This window comes from Phyllobates terribilis, unplaced genomic scaffold (genome assembly GCF_046119375.1).
Source record: "Phyllobates terribilis strain yellow unplaced genomic scaffold, ASM4611937v1 Scaffold_181__1_contigs__length_3860067, whole genome shotgun sequence".
In the NCBI taxonomy this organism is placed as follows: domain Eukaryota; kingdom Metazoa; phylum Chordata; class Amphibia; order Anura; family Dendrobatidae; genus Phyllobates; species Phyllobates terribilis.
This window is the reverse complement of record NW_027362941.1, coordinates 3,080,025-3,100,619: the sequence shown is the minus strand read 5'-3', so window position 1 is coordinate 3,100,619 and position 20,595 is coordinate 3,080,025. Positions and strand designations below refer to the sequence as shown.

The 20,595-nt window shown below is 47.1% G+C and overlaps 1 protein-coding gene across 8 annotated transcripts in view; it reads left to right on the top strand.

Annotated features, from left to right (window-relative positions):
* Positions 1-20,595, top strand: part of EYA3 (EYA transcriptional coactivator and phosphatase 3) — a 373,281-nt gene that overhangs the window by 258,742 nt on the left and 93,944 nt on the right. For all 8 annotated transcript variants that reach the window (XM_073664988.1, XM_073664982.1, XM_073664980.1 and 5 more), the window contains one exon: positions 2,701-2,784. In XM_073664988.1, coding sequence (XP_073521089.1) covers positions 2,701-2,784 — 84 coding nt within the window. The remainder of the gene's footprint in view (positions 1-2,700; positions 2,785-20,595) is intronic.

The window sequence follows — 20,595 nt, the reverse complement described above, 5'->3', positions numbered from 1 at the left end:
AGACGAGGGATTCGGGGACTGAGCGAATAGTAAAAAAAAATATTTAAACCGTTTGTATCTTTATTTCATTAAAATAAATTATTCTGGCCGTGTCTTTTATTGAAAAAGCGTTGTAAACTTTACTACGCTGTTAGTAATGGGGGCGTCTTATAGACGCCCTCCATTACTTACCTGGGCTTCACGTCAGCCGCCAGTACAAGGCTGACGTGAACCCGAACCCCATTACCCCACTCACCACCGCTACAGGGCAGTAGGAAGAGCAGAGGCTAAGCGCCAGATTTGGCGCATCTTATGGATGCACCATTTCTGGGACTGCTGAGAGGTGATATTATTAGCTGCGGAGGGGGCTAGTATCCATGGCCGCTTCCCTGGCTATTAATATCAGCCCGCAGCTGTCTGTTTAGCCTTTTATGGTTAGATTTTATAGTGGGACCCTACGTCAATTTTTTTCTGTTGTCCCACTGTAATCTAAACAGTAAAGGCGAAACCAACAGCTTTGGGCTGATATTAATAGCCAGGGAACATTGTTGGCTAATGTCCACTTCCCTGGCTACTAATATCAGCCCCCAGCGGTCGGCTTTCCCTCTGCTGGTTATAAAAATGACACGGGAGCGCACGCCATTTTTTTAAAAAAAATTGTTTAGGCTCCGTGACCACGTTCCGGATGTAGCAGCGCTTTGAATGCATATTTTTGCTGCGTCCAAAACATGGCATTCTATTGAATGCAGGTAAATCCACATATGTTTACTGAACCATGCTAATTTACCGCATTCTATACATTCTAGTGGTCAAATTTCTGTTGCATAGACTAGCGACTCCTCAAGAGAATTTGACATGCTGCGGTCCTGAAAGACGCACCACATGTCCGTGTCCACGGGTGATTCACAGCCTCTGATGCACGCATAGTGGACATGGGATTTCTAGAGATCCATCCTCTATGCTGTAGCATCTGGATGCTGCGGGTTTGACGTTGTATAAACACACAGCGTCAAACCTGCAGCGGCTCCTGATCGTGACCACGTATCCAAACTTGCCCGCAGCATGTCAATTTCTGTAGTGGACACGCTGGTCTCCGCTGCACATTTTGACCTATTGAAGTGTCATTATATGCGGTGGATTCACATGTCGACAACCGGCATTAGAACACCGCTTTTGGATGCAGCATAAATACACTGCTTCGAAAGTGCTGCTTGTTGCTGTTCGTGGGGATGTAGCAGCTAACAAAACAGCTGTGAGCTGTTAATATTAGCCAGGGAACATGTTTGCCTAATGGCACCTTCCGGGGATAAAAAGCTCACAGCTGCCCCAGAAATTACATGAATGTGAATGCTAATGAAGATTGAGTGAATGGGGTTAGCTGACACCTAGCTCTATTGTTTGGTGATGACAAGGTGACAATCAGACCCTTTCATCACCAAACCTAATTGAAGTACAGAGTTATATAAACACACACACATAGCAAACACTTTATTTGAAATACAGCAGACATATTTTTAATCATTTAAATTAACGAATATACTCACCCCAGTTCTGACGGTAATCCAAGGGTTAAAGCAATATCCAACCAAATAACTTTATTTTGCTCCAAAAAGCATTCATTGACGTACAAAAATGCATCAAAAAACGCAGAAATTTCTGCTTCAAATCCTGAACGTGCGCATATACCCTAATAGTTTCAACTCAGCTGCTCCTATGGCTACAGCAATATAAATTTACAGTGTTAATATCACATTATATACTTTAACCTTAATATTGAGTACTCTTTCTTCATCAAGGATGTGTCAATCTATTTAAATGCTAATTGTTAGTTGTATCACATTCCTGTCAATGAGTAATGTTGCTATACTTTTTATGATATACAGATGGCTGAATTATAGGGGTTTTTCAAGATTAACTTTTTTTTTTTTTTTAATATATATAACTCTCTTGGCTTGCTCAGTGTTAAAAAAGAAAAAACAAAACTTGATTCACAAACTGCTGCTATAGATCTGCAGCTGCCCAAGGTCTTTGTTGACATGGCTGCAGGATTCACATTGCGACTTCAGCATGTGACAACTGCAGCCAAACTGGGCTCGGTGGTTTTGGTCATCATTGCTCAGCCCAATTATTAGTGTAGCGGTCATATGCTATAGTCATGACATCACAGCTTCTGCTTTGTCAACAAAGACTAGGGCAGCACTGAAACAACTTTGGCGAAGAAACAGTTTTATTTATTTTTGTTTTTTAACACTGAAAGTTTATGGAGAGATGCAGTATTATCCTTGAAAAGCGTTTTTAAGTGTTTTTTTTTTTTTTTTTAAGTTTCTGCTTTACATAGTCATTTTAATTCACCACACTAGTCTCTGGTCATCTACTTATTTTTTACCAGTATGTGAAATTTAAGAAGGGCCTGGATGCCTTTCTTGAAAAGTATAACATTACAGGTTATATATACTAGATTCCTTGATAGGGCGTTGATCCAGGGAACTAGTCTGATTGTCGTATGGAGTCGGGAAGGAATTTTTTTCCCCAATGTGGAGCTTAGTGTTCGCCACATGGTTTTTTTTGCCTTCCTCTGGATCAACATGTTAGGCTATGGGTTGAACTAGATGGACTTAGTTTTAACATAATCTTCCTTCAATCTTAAAAACTATGTTAAAAAACTATGTTCTACAGACACTATACAGCTTGTGTTGCATATATTTCTCTTTGTTTCCCCAGCGTGTGTTTTTATGGGACTTGGATGAGACCATTATCATCTTTCACTCTCTGCTTACCGGTTTATATGCACAAAAGTATGGAAAGGTATAGCCGTCACTATTTGTTGTTAAAACACCTTTTTTTAAGCTTAAACTGACTCTCCACCTTTTATCGTGTAATTTTTAGGTCTTAACTTTGAAAATTGATTAATATATCTTTATAGCTTTGTTATTCTAATACAAAGTTCTAAGTCTCTGGCATACAGATGGATTTAAACCAATTCTATGTCACTAAAAAATGAATATGCTATCAATCTGTAGGCCCAACCTTTATGGCCCCTGCCAGTCAGCAGAATAAAAAGGCCCCTATACACATTAACGTCAATGGGATCGGCCAGCAGCATAATGTATATGGGAACCTTCTGATTACCTTCCCCGACAGACAGATAAGGATCCAGCATGTCAGATTTTTCAGTTTGTCAATCCTTTTTTCCCTTTACCAGAGTATTATTGCAGAGACTTGAATGGCGAATGCAGCTGTGCTTAGCAAAATGATCGTTCCAGTGAATGGGGGAGTCAGGGGAGAGAGCTGTTGGCTGAATGATCATTTAGCCATCAACTGTCTATTGTATATTGGGGCCTAAAGGGGTTGTCCAGTAGAAATCCTTCTTCAATACCCAAGTGTAAAATTGAGAAAACACGATATTACATTAATATCAGCCGAACCTACCGTTCATCTAATGTGTGTTGGGACCTTTCAACTGCAAGTGTCAAAAACAGACTGATCAGTCTGTTGGGAGTTCAACATGTTTCCTATTTTTTTCCTCAGGTAGGATAAGCCGCCTATTTAATCCTTTTATTCTTCTGTTGGCGGAACTAGAGCTCATCTGGTAGCTATTTAATGCATATGGTCAGCATAAACAAAATCTTGTAATACAATTGCATTTTTATATACTTATTCAGCTGCTACAAGTCGAACCTCTCCCCAGTTCCACTATGAGGTTCACATCTGTATTGAGTGCTCCATTCTGAGCCTGTCACAGAACCAACCAAAAATGCTGAACAAATTAGAACAGCACACTTTGCATGCAATGGAGCGTGGATTACCAAAAAGTTCTTATAAAAAGGGACAAATGTGAACAGTTAAGTAAAAGTGAACCTGTCATGATGATTTTACTAATGAAATTAGAGGCATAGCAGTGCCAGTCTTGGTGACCATTGCCCTGAATGTTCCTTTTAAGTAAAACTGCATGATTCTGGTGTGGTTGCTGTCAATATGTGGTAATGACACAAATATCCTGTATAGCTAGAGATGAGCAGGGGAAGCATATACCAGGATGGAGGACCAGAATCAAAAGTTTGGGGTCATTTAGAAATTTCATTATTTTTGAAAGAAAAGCACTTTTTTTTTTCAATGAAACTAACCTTAAATGAATCAGAAATACACCCTATATATTGTTAATGTGGTAAATGACTATTCTAGCTGCAAACGTTTTGTTTTTTTTTGCAATATCTACATAGGTGTATAGAGGCCCATTTCCAACAACCACCACTCCAGTGTTTTAATGGTACATTGTGTTTGCTAACTATGTAAGAAGGCTAATGGATGTTTAGAAAACCCTTGCACCAGTATGTTAGCCCAGCTGAAAACAGTTTGGCTGATTTCAGAAGCTATAAAATTGACCTTCCTTTGAGCTAGTTGATAATCTGGAGCATTACGTTTGTTTATTCTATGAAACTCTCAAAATGGCCAGAAAAAGAGAACTTTCATGTCAAATTCGACAGTCTATTCTTGTTCTTAGAAATGAAGGCTATTCCATGCGAGAGATTGCCAAGAAACTGAAGATTTCCTACAACGGTGTGTACTACCCCCTTCAGAGGAGAGCACAAACAGGCTCTAACCAGAGTAGAAAAATACGTGGGAGGCCCCGCTGCATAACTGAGCAACAAGACAAGTACATGAGTCTCTAGTTTGAGAAATCGACGCCTCACAGCTCCTCAACTGCCAGCTTCATTAAATAGTACACGCAAAATGCCAGTGTCAACGTCTACAGTGAAGAGGCGACTCCGGGATTCTGGCCTTCAGGGCAAAGTGGCAAAGAAAAGCCATATCTGAGACTGGCTAATAAAGGAAAAGATTAATATGGGCAAAAGAACACAGACATTGGACAGAGGAAGATTGGAAAAAAGTTTTATGGACAGACGAATCAAAGTTTGAGGTGTTTGGATCACACAGAAGAACATTTGTGAGACGCAGAACAACTGAAAAGATGCTGGAAGAGTGCCTGACTCCATCTGTCAAGCATGGTGGAGGTAATGTGATGGTCTGGGGTTGCTTTGGTGCTGATAAAGTGGGAGGTTTGTACAAGGTAAATGGGATTTTGAATAAGGAAGGCTATCACTCCATTTTGCAACGCCATGCCATAACCTGTGGACAGCGCTTGATTAGAGCCAATTTCATCCTACAACAGGACAATGACCCAAGCACACCTCCAAATTATGCATGGATTATTTAGGGAAGAAGCAGGCAGCTGGTATTCTATCTGTAATGGAGTGGCCAGCGCAGTCACCAGATCTCAACCCCATTGAGCTGTTGTGGGAGCAGCTTGACCGTATGGTACGCAAAAAGTGTCCATCAAGCCAATCCAACTTGTGGAGGGGCTTCAGGAAGCATGGGGTGAAATTTCTCAAGATTACCTCAGCAAATTAACAGCTAGAATGCCAAAGGTCTGCAATGCTGTAATTGCTGCAAAGGGAGCATTATTTGACAAAAGCAAAGTTTGAAGGAGAAATTTATTCTTTCAAATAAAAATCATTATTTCTAACCTTGTCAATGTCTGGACTATATTTTCTATTTATTTTGCAACTTATTTGATAAATAAAAGTATGAGTTTTCATGGAAAACACAAAATTTTGAACAGTAGTGTATATGTGTGTGTATGTATGTATGTATATATATGTATATATATATATATATATATATATATATATAATAGACTGTACAATATCTTCAGAAATAAATGGAAATGTACCAAAGTTATATCCTCTAGATTTTTTAATTAGTGGTCCAATGTTGCAATTTCATGTTGCAATTTCAAAGAATAAACAGCATGTGCAGCAATAAAGGTACCCCTAATTAATACTTGGTTCCACACCCTTTGGCATTGCTGACAGCCTCCAAATGTTCCTTGTAGCCATCTTTAAGCTTCTTGCACTTCTCAACTGGAATTTTCTCCCATTCTTCCTTTGCAGTTTGTTCAAGCTCTTGAATGTTTGCAGCATTCTTTTTCCCAATGGCAGATTTCAGCTCACCCCAAAGATTTTCAATGGGATTGAGATCAAGACTCATTGCTGACCATTTTAAAACAGTCCATTTTTTCTCTTTCAACCATTCCTGTGTACTTTTGGATGTGTGCTTTGGGTCATTGTCTCATGATCTTGACTCATGATCTTCAACCAAGTATTCTTACACTGGCTAGGACATTTCAATCTAAAATCTCTCTTGACAGTTCTCTGATTTCATGATTCCTGTGATTCAGTCAAGGCCTCTAGTACCAGATGCAGCAAAGCCACCCCACAGCATTATGGATCCTCCACCATGCTTAACTGTTGGTAAGGTGTTCTTTTCCTTATAAGCTTCAGTGCGTTGTCTGTAAACAAACTGTTGCTTTGCATTGCCAAAAAGCTCTATTTTTGTTTCATCTGTCCCCAGAACATTTTCCCAGAAGGATTGTGGTTTGTCAAGGTACTGTTTGGCAAAGATCAGTCATTCCTTTTTGTCTTTTATTCAGCAATGGTTTCTTCCTTGGCCTTTGCCTATAAAGCTCTCGTTGATTTAGTGTGAGGTGTATGGTACATGTTGAAACCATGACCACAGACTGTTTCACGTTGGCCTTCAGGTCTTTGAATGTTTGACGTGGTGTTTTTTCCACCATTCGCACCAACCTTCGAATACTTCTCTTGTCAATTTTCCTCTTTCCCCCACGTTAGGGGGGGTTCTTGATTATTCCATGCTCGGCGAACTTCTTAATAACATTGCCTACTGTTGAAAGTGGGATACCAAGGTCTGGAGATTGGCCTTATACTCTTTGAAAGTCTTGCGTTTGAGGACATCAGAACTGCTATTAGCAGACAGCTCCTTTGTCTTCACCATTGTGACAAAGGAACAGGGCCTACCATGTGGCTTTTTAAAACACTGAAATCATCATTCATTGGCTAATTCATGTCACATGGGCATCGACAATTAATCACAGGTGAATTTTTTTTGTGATTTACCACAGGCGAATCAAAATGTGTTTCCATACTAAATTAATGTAAAAGGTGCCAATACCAGTGACACAACAAACTTCAGGTTTTTCTAATTGTCCATCCAATGTTTTTTTTTTTTTTAATTATTTATCATTTGCTCTTTTGTATTTAACATGTGCTCTATACAAAAAATCTGTTTCACTTGATTGATTTTCTTCAGCAGATATTCCACATTATGTACTTAAACTTAATGGGGACCAATGACAATGAGTAGGACTGTATATATGTATGTATGTGCGTATGTATCTATAATATAACGCTACAAGCGTCCCTCTGTCTGAAGCCTCTATAGACTGCGCAAGCGTGACACGCCTGCGCAGTCTGGCTCCAGACAGAAGAACGCATGGAGCCGTTACAGGTAAGAGGAGTGTATGGCACCGGAGATCGCAGTATACGTAGACACTGAACGCATACCGCGATCTACGGCGCTATACTTACATACTTAGGTGACCGGGAGGAGAGTTGCTGCGGTGCCTTTCTTCTCGCCGTAGACCTGGGCAGGAGTGAAGGTGTCGGAATTGGCGCATGCGCATAGCGCTATCCGGCGCCATTTTACTGAAGACACATTTGCAGTGTGTCTTAAGCAAAATGGCGCCGGACAGCGCAGTATGGGCACGCTCGTACTCCGGCGCCACTCTCCTCCCCCGGCCTCTAGCAGAACAGGACACCGCAGCGCTGGAGCACCGGGAAGAAAGGTGAGTATAAGTGTTTTTATTTTTTGTGTGTGTGCAGCTTGAAAGGGATGAGGGGCCACACATGCCAGGATTGGGGGGGGGTGAGGGGGCCACGCGTACCAGGATTGGGGGGGGGGGGGCGTGAGGGGGCCACGCGTACCAGGATTGGGGGGGGGGGGGGTGAGGGGGCCACGCGTACCAGGATTGGGGGGGGGGGGTGAGGGGTGAGGGGGCCACGCGTACCAGGATTGGGGGGGGGGTGAGGGGGCCACGCATTAGTGATGAGGGGTGCCATGCATACCAGGAAAGGGATGAGGGCGGCACATAACAGGATGGAGGAACAGTATTGGGGAGCACAAATACCAGGATGGGGACATCACAAATACCAGGAGTACCATGCATACCAGGATAGGAATGCGGGGTACCATACATACCAGGATGAGGGGTGCCATACATACCAGAATAGGGATGAGGAGCCATGCATACCAGGATGAGGGGTTGGGTGCCATGCATATCAGGATTGGGGGATGAGGAGGCCATACATACCAGAATTTGGATGAGGGATGCCATGTAAACCAGGATAGGGATGAGTGGTACCATGTATATCAGGATGAGGGATGGGGTGCCATGCATACCAGGATAGGGATGAGGGGTACCATACCTACCAGAATAGGGATACGGGGTACCATGCATACCAGGATGAGGGGTGCCATACATACCAGAATAGGGATGAGGAGTACCATGCATACCAGGATAGGAATGCAGGATACCATGCATACTAGCATGAGGGGTGCCATACATACAAGTATAGGGATGTGGGGTACCAGGATGAGGGATGGGGTGCCATGCATACCAGGATTGGGATGAGGGGTGCCATGCATACCAGGATTGGAGATGAAGAGTGCCATGCAAACCAGGATTGGGGGTGAGGGGTGCCATGCACACTAGGATTAGTGGTGAGGGGTGCCATGCATACCAAGATGAGGGGTGCCATGCATACCAAGATGAGGGATTGGGTGCCATACATACCAGGATTGGGATGAGGGGTGCCATGTATGTCAAATTTGGGATGAGAGGGCCATGCATACCAGGATGAGAGATGGGGTGCCATGCAAACCAGGATTGGGGATGAGGGGTGCCATGCAAACCAGGATTGGGGATGAGGGGTGCCATGCAAACCAGGATTGGGGATGAGGGGTGCCATGCATACCAGGATTGGGGATGAGGGGTGCCATGCATACCAGGATTGGGATGAGGGGTGCCATGCATACCAGGATTGAAGGTGAAGGGTGCCATGCAATCCAGGATTGGGGGTGAGGGGTGCCATGCATTCCAGGATTAGTGGTGAGGGGTGCCATGCATACCAGGATAGGGATGAGGCGTGCCATGCATACCAGGATAGGGATGAGGGCAGCACATAACAGGATGGAGGAACAGGATTGGGGAGCACAAATACCAGGATGGGGGCAGCACAAATACCAGGAGTACCATGCATACCAGGATAGGAATGCGGGGTACCATGCATACCAGGATGATGGATGGGGTGCCATGCATACCAGGATGAGGGGGTAACATAGATACGAGGATAGGGATGAGGAGTGCCATGCATACCAGGATTGGGGATGAGGAAGCCATGCATACCAGGATGAGAGGAGGGGTGCCATGCATACCAGGATGAGAGGAGGGGTGCCATGCATACCAAGATTGGGGATGAGGGGTGCCATGCATACCAGGATTGGGGATGAGGGGTGCCACGCATACCAGGATTGGGCATGAGGGGTGCCACGCATACCAGGATTGGGGATGAAGGGTGCCATGCATACCAGGATTGGGGATGAAGGGTGCCATGCATACCAGGATTGGGGATGAGGGGTGCCACGCATACCAGGATTGGGCATGAGGGGTGCCACGCATATATCAGGATTGGGCATGAGGGGTGCCACGCATATATCAGGATTGGGCATGAGGGGTGCCACGCATATATCAGGATTGGGCATGAGGGGTGCCACGCATATATCAGGATTGGGCATGAGGGGTGCCACGCATATATCAGGATTGGGCATGAGGGGTGCCACGCATATATCAGGATTGGGCATGAGGGGTGCCACGCATATATCAGGATTGGGCATGAGGGGTGCCACGCATATATCAGGATAGGGATGAGGGGTACCATACATACCAGGATGAGGGGTTCCATGCATACCAGTATTGGGGGTCGGGGGATACCATGCATACTAGGATAGGGATGAGGCGTGCCATGCATACCAGGATAGGGATGAAGGCAGCACATAACAGGATGGAGGAACAGAATGGGGGCAGCACATACCAGCATCGGAGACTATATACCAATAAATATGCTCGCCACCCGGGCGTAGACTGGGCTCAATAGCTAATGTATATATAATGTGTGTGTGAAAATATATATATATAATATAAGATAAGCTATTGAACCCGTTCTATGCCCTGGTGGCGAGCATTTTTATTGGTATATGGTCCCCAATCCTGGTCAGTGCTGCCCCCCATTCTGTTATGTGCTCCCAAATCCTGGTCCCTTATCCTGGTATATGCTCCCCCAGCCTGGTCCCCATCCTGTTATACGCTTTTCCATTAGGGGCTCTGCTACTGACACTTATAGGGGTAATGTCCCCTGATTTTGTACTAATACCCCCCATCCTGGTATATATGGCCCCTCCTTCCTGTTATACGTGGTTCCCCATCCTGATATGCATGTCACCCCCATCCCTATCCTGGTATGCATGGCACCCCTCATCCCTATCCTGTATGCATGGCACCCCTCATCCCTATCCTGGTATGCATGGCACCCCTCATCCCCATCCTGGTATGGATGGCACCACTCATCCCCATCAGGCTGCACACAACAAATGTTAAAGATTCTACTCGCCTTCCTTCCCTCTGCTCCAGGGCTGCATCCTATTCTGCTGCCATTAACTGATCTCACCATGTGAGCAGCGCATGATGTCACTGCCATGTGCCCTCACGCGCTGAGGTGAGGTGCCGGATTAGTCACTGCTCTCCACACCGGGACTATTGTCGTGATGAGCTGTGAATGTTCAGTCTCCTTAATAGCATCACGCACAGTATCAGCAGCAGGCAGCTCCTGCAGCAGCTCTGCAATTAGCATGTGCCCGATATTAAAGAACATGACTATAAACTACTCCCCACTCCCATGAGAGTGGGGAGCAGTGAATATTCATGCTCTTTAATAGCGGGCGCACATGATAGTCGAGCTGCTGACACTGTGCGCGCTATTAAGGAGAACAAATAGTCTGTGCTCCACATGCCCAAGGGCACTGAATATTCATTTTCTTTAGCAGCGGGCACAGTGTTGGCAGTCCGGCCACCAATTCCTAGGAGTAAGCAGCACTGATCGTGAGCTCCTGAGTTTTCAGAACGTTATACCTTGTAATGAGCAAACTTTAAGAGACAACCTGGAAAAGTTCGACTCCGCTTAAGAGAAAAGCGAGCTGGACTGAACCAGACTAAAAAAAATTATGAAAAAGGAGGAAATAGAAGATTTAAAAAACAAAACAAGAAACATTTGGAGGACAGATAGCAAACAGGCAGAACCATGTCTGACATCCAGAGGACTGAGCATCCACAGGTAGGACCATCCTGCAGGCCTACCACAACCCATAGTCTTTCTAGAACTTACACCTTTCAGAAATAAGAATTAGAATTATTACAAATTTGGAAAATCTAAATTTAGTACTAGTAAATTATAACAGAGCTGGAGACACAAGCCAGCAGGGGGGCAGAGATCCTGGAGACCACATTCTCTGAATAGCATTCATGCAACAAGTGACTTAAAACATGCCACAATTAAAGAAAACCTAGAGACCCTCTATGTCTATTTTACTTCTAAAGAGGAAGTTAAGAGAAAAACTGATGCGGTGTTCTTCACACACCAACCCCTGGCCTAGAACACCGCCCTGTGCAAGCAATATAATATATAACGCAGTCTAATAATAATAAGGGTCGGCAGATCAGAATTAGAAATCATGAAAATGAGGAGTGCAACTCACTTAGTCAGCCTGTACAACAAAGGCACCATCCTGGTACAAGGGACTGAGGACAATCTTCAGCAATTTCAAGACAGTTTTCCTCTTATTAGAGACCAGGCCCAAACTCACAAAGAATAACAAACCCCAGCCACCTCTCATGTCCACACAGAGACATCCAGAAACAACACTGCTGCCCCCAATTCTTCACACCCCTTCAGACCCTCAGATACTATCTATCTCAACTAGGAAGAGACTTTGTTTAATTTAAGTTAGACCTTCAAAGAAACACTGCTGACAGAAATGGAAATGACCAAGTAATTAATGAGATAAACTAAAATGTGACTACAGGTCTGCACTGCAGGGAATACGAGAAGCATTGAGTGAACAGCAAGAAAATGCCAGGCTGAGGCCAGAGACAAAAGCTAAAACCACAGCCACCTGAACATCTGGGCGAGGAGGGGGAGCCATGGAAACGAGGAGGAGTGCAGACATGACCCCCACTGGCCATGAGGCTGAGATGCCAAATAACCCCAATGATATGAAGGAACCTGAAACCAGATGTCACGCGCTGTCTAGTTCTGTCTATCTGCGGTCTATTTGCCCCCATGTGGCAAAATCTTGGGAGTACGGGGTTGATCCGTCACAGGGGGTACTGTCAAGCGCTGTGTATCTGCTGTCTATTCTAGATGCCGCTGTAACTAAAACTGTGAAATTCCCTCTTGTACTGCATGGGTTAATGCCAGTTGTATTGCAGTGTCCTGGTGGATGTGAGTTTCTGTGTGTCTCCTCCCCCTAGCCTTTAAGTAGCCTCTCCTTCCACCAGGTGGTGCTGCTGATAGTTTCACTCTATACCTGGAAGCTGTGCTATGCAGTCCTGTTCGTTTGTGCCCCTGAAGTCCTTTCCTTTGAGATTGCTGTACCTTTGTTCTGTGGAGGGAGGTGAGGGGGATTAACGTAGGGCTTGTGGAGGAGTTAGGGCTTAGGGTGGAGACCCGAACCTTCTCACCATCAGAGATACCTTCGGGGTCAGGGCTATTCAGGGTTCCCAGTCTAGGGACAGACTAGTTTTCCCTGCTCACCCTGCCTGTATCTGCCATTTCCTCACCAGCATTCCCACTACACCGTTACATTATCAGCAGCCGTACCATTTTTCTTGAGTCACTATGTCTCGGACTGCCTCAGTTGATGCATTTTCTCGCCTGATGCAGACTATCTCTGAAGAGGTAGCTGGTCTGCGAATTCAGGTAGTGCAACAGCTGCAGCAAGTTGTGGGTTACCTGGCCTCGGCTCATATTCAGGCCTTAGCAGAACCCAAGGTCTCTCTTCCAGATAGGTTTTCTGGGTGTTGAGACAAATTTTTTGTTTTCCGTGAAGCCTGTATGCTTTATTTCAGGCTCCGGCCCCATTCATATGGAAGTGAGGAACAGTGGGTGGGGATTATTGTCTCTCTTCTTAAGGGGGACCCCCAGACCTGGGCCTTCTCCCTCCCGGGCAACTCACCATCGTTGCGGTCGGTGGACGGGTTTTTTGCTGCTCTGGCTCAGGTGTATGGTGAAACTGATATGGTGACCTTTGGCAAGTCTAAACTTCGTAAACTCAAGCAGGGAACACGGAGTACTGCTTGGAGTTTCAGAGATGGGCGACTGATACCCATTGGAGCGACCCAGCCCTAAGGAGTCAGTTCAGCTTGGGTTTGTCAGCTAGACTGCAAGACACCCTGGTTCAGTACACTGCACCTGAGTCATTGGAGGCTGCGATGTCTAGCCATACGTGTTGCAGATGCCTGAGGGAGAGACTGAGACCTACTTTGTCTCCTGTTCCTATCCCTGCTGTGGAGACTATACCTGATGAACCCATGCAGTTGGGGGTAGTAGGTTCTTGTGTTTAAACCTCCTGTGGCTACTGTTCCTCAAGTGGGTGGAGCTTGTTTTTTCCTGTGGAAAATCTGACCATTTTATTACGGTTTGTCCACTTTGCTCCAAGACAACCACACAGACTCAGAAGCAGCCTACCTCTGTTTGTTCGAAAGGAGACGACCGGAAGGTTTATATTTCCTTCCTCGCTAGGTCTCCGTTCACACTGTCTGCCAAGGTTGTGGTAGATGGTAAAACCGAGACTATACCTGTACTGGTCGATAGCGGAGCGGGTGTCAATTTGATGGATTCTCGCTTTGCTCGGGCTCATGGTCTCGCCAGCAGTGCTTTAGTGAGACCCATTCCCATCGCCTCGATCGACTCAGTTCCGCTCAGCCAGAAGGTGCTCTCCCAAGTAGTGCATTATGTTAACTTGAGCGTAGGAACTCTCCACCAGGAGGTCCTGTACTGTCACCTCTTGGAGAACCTGCCCACACCCATTGTATTGGGCCTTCCCTGGCTGGAGAAACAAAGCGGTGGTTGACTGGCGGGCCAGAAAATTTGTAAGTTGGGGGGTTTTCTGTGTGAGTAATTGCCAAGCTACAACTATTTCTACCGTACTAGTTGCACCAACTCCTACCCCACTACCAGAAGTGATTGGCAGTGAGCCTGGAAAAGGGGGTGGAGTCCGTACTGCACCTCAGATTAATGGTGGGTCTAGGCGTCATTCCAGGAGGAGGGGCCGGGGAAGGATGGAGCTTTTTACTGTGCTCTCCAGGGTAGGTAGCACTGGATCCCGGGAGGACACTGCTGCCGTATGCCTTTCTGAGTGTGTCCTCTGACTGTGACCGCAGATGTGGAAATAAACGTTCAGGTCCAGAGTGAACGAGTATGTGTGGGTGTTGTCCAAGCTCGTCAGGTGGAGGCGTGCTGCTGGGGGTCCTAGTTCCAGGATTATTGGTCCATTTAGGATATCAGCCATTTACAACCCTGTGTTATACCAACTCGAACTACCCCCAGTGTTGGAAACCCGTAACGTTTTTCATATCTCGTCACTCAAGAAATGTGGACTTTTTCCGGACTTGTCCGGGTTAGAGTCCGGAGGCCTCTCTTTAAAGAGGGGGTGTGACGGGAGCTAGTTACCCCATCCGCAGATGTCCAATCTTCTTCTGCAGGCCCCTGACATGGAAAGGCTTTTCTTACACTGGGATATATAAAATATGACTATCGCACAGTGTCACCAAGATGAACTAAACTTTTATTCTCACAAGCAGGTTTTATAGAGAATCACACAGGCTATTTTTAGCACCCATTGTTCTCACCAGATAATACTCACAGTAGGCTCCCAGACAGCAGTTATGCAACAACCCATTAATCAGCACATTGTCTGTTTGCCCCTGCTAAGTGAGCACAGGAAGGTGGGGGCCAGGAGTGCTTCGGTCACATCACAGAATGTCCAACAATATGCAATCCACAATATTCACCCCACTTTATAACATTATGTCCCATTAGCTGCATAGGCGCTATGACAACCCCCATGTGGCAAAATCTTGGGAGTACGGGGTTGATCCGTCACAATGCTCCCCCTTCCGGGACAGGATCGGCCTACCCAGTCTGCTCCCCGACGGATCAGCTGGAGGAGGTCCACGATTTATGAGGTTGGTAGCAGGTCAGTTTGTCGGCTTAGTCCATCGGCGTTACCATTTTGCTTGCCGGGTCTATAGTGGATGGTGAAGTCTAACGGTTGTAGCGCCAAACTCCACCGTAGTAGTCTGGCATTGTCCCCGGAGACCCGATTAAGCCATACCAGGGGGTTATGGTCTGTTATGAGGGAAAACGGTCTTCCATATAAATATGGTTGGAGCTTCTTGGCAGCCCATACTACTGCCAGGCATTCCTTTTCGACGGCCGCATAGCTGACTTCTCGAGGCAGTAATTTCGGACTCAGATAAACTATTGGGTGTTCTTGGCCGTCCGGCCCGACTTGGCTCAGTACTGCCCCCAACCCAAACATAGATGAGTCTGTGTGAACAAGGAAACGTTTAGTTGGATCGGGGGCGGCCAATATCGGGGTATTTGTGAGAGTGTCCTTTAGCTGGCGGAAGGCTTCCTCACACTCGGGGGTCCAGGTTACCTGGCGGGGGAGGTTTTTACGTGTCAGATCAGTGAGGGGCTTGGCAATGCTGCTGTAATTAGGGACAAATTTCCTATAATACCCCGCTGTCCCTAGAAAGGCCATGACTTGGGTTTTAGTACGTGGGGTGGGCCACTTGGCTATGGCCTCAATCTTGGCGGGTTCCGGTCGTTGTTTTCCACCCCCCACCCAATGTCCTAAATACTGCACCTCTGCTTTGCCTACGTGACACTTGTTGGGGTTCAGGGTGATTCCGGCTTTGTGGATCCTATCCAATACTGTCTCTAGATGATTTAGATGCTCATCCCATGTAGCGCTGTAGACGGTGATGTCATCCAGGTAGGCACAAGCATAGTCCTGGATACCATCCAGAAGCCGGTCAGCCAGCCTCTGGAAGGTCGCGGGGGCATTCTTCATCCTAAATGGCATAACCCCAAACTGGAATAAGCCAAACGGGGTGACAAATGCAGACTTGGGAATAGCATCAGGACTTAGGGGGATCTGCCAATAGCCTTTGCATAGATCGATGGTGGTCAAATACTTTACCCCAGCCAGCCGGTCTAACAACTCATCCACACGCGGAATGGGATACGCATCCGTCACAGTTTTCTCATTTAGCTTGCGATAGTCTACACAAAACTGGGTAGTCCCATCTTTCTTAGTCCCTGGGCATCCCCTGTAGTGTTAGTGCCTATCTGACTCCTCAATGACCCCTAAACGCAACATCTCCTGTATCTCTTGTCGCATCCCTTCTCGTACAGACTCTGGGACGCGGAAGGGAGGTTGTCTCAGGGGGGTCTGATCTTGTGTCTCAACCTTGTGTTGTGCAAGTCAGGTGAACCCCAGTCTCTCTGAGAACATCCTCTGCCGCTGCCTCAGCAATGTCTCAGCCTGATCTCTCTCCCGGGCCCCTAGGTTTTCTCTTAAGTGTACCTGGTCCCAGGTTTTCGACTGAGTCCTCTCACCTAAGACATCAGGCAAGGGGAGTTTGGCTAAATCCTCTGCTTCGGGTGCGCAGATGGCAGCGACCTCTTCAGGGCGCTCCCGGTAGGGCTTCAGCATATTCACGTGGAACATGCGGATAACCCTGGGGTCGTCACAATCGGCGACATTGTAGGTGGTGTTGGCTATTTTCCCCACTACCCGGTAAGGCCCCTGTCATGCGGCCTGGAATTTGTTCTGCCTTACCGGTTCTAGTACCAGGATCTTCTGTCCTATCTCGAAGGTGCGTTCTCTAGCCCTCTGATCGTACCATACACGCTGGCGCCGTTGGGCCGCCTGCATGTTCACACACACAGCCTGAGTCAACTCCTGCAGGCGGTCCCGGAGTTCCAGCACGAAGGGCACGATAGGGGTTTCTGCTATGTTTTCCTCCCCTTGCCAGAGTTCTCGCACTAAGTCTAGGGGCCCCCTCACCCGCCTCCTATAAGTTCAAATGGGGAGAACCCCGTAGATTCTTGGGGCACCTCCTGATAGGCAAACAGGAGGTGCGGCAAGAATTTCTCCCAGTCCCTGTAGGTCCGGGTGAACGCCCCAATGAGTTGTTTTAACGTTCCGTTAAAGCGCTCACACAACCCATTGGTTTGCGGGTGGTATGGGGCGCTTCTAATGGACTTTACACCGCACAGTCTCCACAGTTGGCTGGTCACCTCTGCCGTAAATTGGGTGCCCTGATACGAGATAATCTCCTGGGGAAATCCAACCCGTGAGCAAACCTGGAGCAGGGCAGCCACCACCGTCTGTCAGTATGTTAGGTAAGGCAACCGCCTCTGGATACCGTGTGGAGTAATCTATCACTGTCAATATATACCTTTTCCCTGACGGACTGTGTTTGGCTAACGGCCCTATCAGATCGACCGCTACTCGGCTAAATGGCTCCTCCACAATGGGAAGGGGGTGTAATTTGGCCTTGCAGCGATCTCCCCTCTTGCCAATGCGCTGGCAACTGTCACAGGTCTGGCAGTACTGACAAACATCATGGGATAACCCTGGCCAAAAGAAGTTTTGTGTCAGACTATGCCTGGTGCGGCTGACTCCGAGGTGCCCCGCCAAGGGTATGTCATGACAGATTCGCAGCAACTCCTGCCTATACTTTTTGGGAACTACCAGCTGTCGTTTTACAATGGGGCTCGTCCCTGAGTGAGTTAGCTCTGTAACCCTGTAGAGGAGTCCCTGATGCCATATAAACTGCTCACCTTCCAGTACCCCTCTCCCCTCCTGTGCCTTCCCGCGATACCCCTGCAATGAGGGATCCTCTAGTACCTCCCTCCTAAATTCTGCTGGGGTGTCCTATGAAATGTGTCTGGCTATGGGAATACGAGAAGGGCTGTAGTGTCTTATTTGGGCCTTCTCCGAGTGTGATTCCGCCTCCGCAGCTCGAGCTTGTCTCCGGATAGTCACAGGATATGTTTCAGCCATAGCCACCGATGCTGGGTCGGCTTCGCTTTGGTAGCAGTGTACAGTGGCTCGGTTGAAGGTAGCAGTTTCCGGTTTTGGCCACTGGGTGCGCTGGGTCCGGTTGGGACAGTGTCTCTGCCGGTGACCCAGCTGATGGCAGGTGTGGCATCGCTCCCCAGGAGGACTCTGGTAGGCCGGGGGTATTGGTGGGTCCCCCGCCAAGCTTCTGTGGTTTAGGGGCCTCCAAACCCATGGGAGGGCCCCTTGAGACAGTTTTGGACCCTGACAATTGGGCCCTCCTGGCATCATAATGTTCATCGGTCAGCCGTGCGGCCTCCTCAAGAGTTGTCTGTCGTCGGTCCCGAAGCCATTCTTGCGTCTTGTGAGTTAACCCAGTAAAGAATCGTTCTAGCGCGATGAGCTGTAGGACGTCCTCCTTCGTGTCTGCTTTGCTACCTTGTACCCACTGTAGCAGTGACCGCCATACTTTACAGGCCCATTCAGCGTGGGTATCCGGTTCCCGTTTTGTGGTTTTGTGGAACTTTTGACAGTATGCCTCTGGTGTTAGTGCATACCGGGCCAAGATCACTTCTTTGACTCGCTTATAGTCCATACAGTCCTTATCCGATACAGTGCGATAGGCATCCGCTGCCCGGCCTGTCAGCTTGCTGGTCAGAATCTGGACCCAATCCTCCGGCTCCACTTTATGAAGGGTACACTGCCGCTTAAAGTCCTGCAGAAAGCCATCAATGTCTTCCCCTGCCTCCCCCAACTGTCGGAAGGCATTGTATTGGATCTTTTTGTGGCTTACTCCTGCTGGTACTGGGGAGGAAGCCAGGGCTCCCCCTGCTCGCTGTATCTCCTCTCTCCGCTCCGCCATCTCCATCTTGGCTAGCTCTATCTTGGTCCGCTCTGCCATCTCCATCCTGGCTAGCTCCATCCGCTCTGCCCTCTCCATCTTTTTATCCAGATCGGTACGCACATCAGCCATCACCTTATCTATGATCTGTACTGCCGGGTTGGGAGCATAAAGTGCCAGTCTGCTCTTTACTTCCCTCTGGAATTCAGTCTCTTCCACGTTCCCGTTGGAGGTTGTTGCGTTGTCGAGCTCCATAATGGCTGCTATCAAATTCGCTTTTGTTTTTGTTGCTGGCGGTTAACCCTCGAGATTCCACAAGGTCCTTCAACGTATTCCTATTTAGCTTCAGGTAGATGTCTTCCATTCAGTTCTTGGTTCCTGAAGGAAAAAGGGTCAATAAAATCCGCTGTGCAACCATTGAACAGGTGACAGCGGTGATCAATAATCCACGATTTACCAACCCAAACCATAATATTGTACCCACAGGTACAAACAATCTGCCAGACCAGCACCAGCAGATCGCAGGAAGACGCAACTAAAATTCCAGGACAGCAAAATCATTTTGTCATCATTGCTCCCAAGAAAGGGATGGTTTGGCTGGGTACATCCTAACATCAACATGGACCTAACCACAAGAATGAAATCTGTGCCAAGAGTGACTCTGGCACAACACATGTCACGCAGGGTGTGGGAAAGACTTAGTGCAACACAGAGGGAAAGGGAAGCCAAGACACTAGGGAAAGGGGGGGGTGGAAAACTCCTAGTGTCACTTTGTCTCAACTACTGTCCCTATATTGGCTCTTCACCAATCGACGCACACGTGCCTCTCCCTGACTTTCCCTGGCGTATGGCTAAGGCTAGGGAAGGGAGGAAATGAGCACTAGTCGATCTCCACTAAACTTTGTAGGCAACAAGGGTAGATAAACAGGGTAGGATTGCTTAGCTTTAGACTACTCCAGCCAAATACGCACACGACCTCAAGCTCCAGAGAGGACCAAGTACTGCTCTTACTAAAGCCTCACAAGTAGTAATGAATATCGCCGGCACCTCCCTCTGACACACCAGGTATTTATACACTCAGGCCAGGGATAAAATTAGCCAGAGGGAGGTAGCCGCTGGGTCCTAGAGACAGCCAGCCTCTAAGAAAGTGTCTGTAATGCCTAATGTAGAGATCTCCTGCAACCAACTGCAGGGCGACTGTCTGTCACCCCTGACACACCCGTGACAACACCCCTCCATAAATCACCATCACCTGTATGACTGCAAGCAACTTCACAAACAAGGGGTCAGCCTCTTGGCCAAAGAGCTGAACAACATCATACTAAACAGAGATCCCTGGCCTTGATGCAACATCAGCCAAAATTTTGCAGAAAGACCCCCAGCAATGAGAAAACAGGAAGCCATAATCACAGGAAGCTGTAAACAAAGACCCTCACCCAAAATTGATTGGACCATTAGAGAATATCACCACGGAGAAGACCACTAGCCTCACACTGAGACATGCAAAACAGAGGCATCCAGAGAAGAGATATGCGAAGCCGAGACTTGGAGGAGATGAAGACCCTGCTCAACACACTGTGCAGGAAACTAATATGAATGGATGGAACCAACATCATTAATAAACCAGTAATAAATCCGTTGTGTCCTACACAGCCACACTCATTACAAGG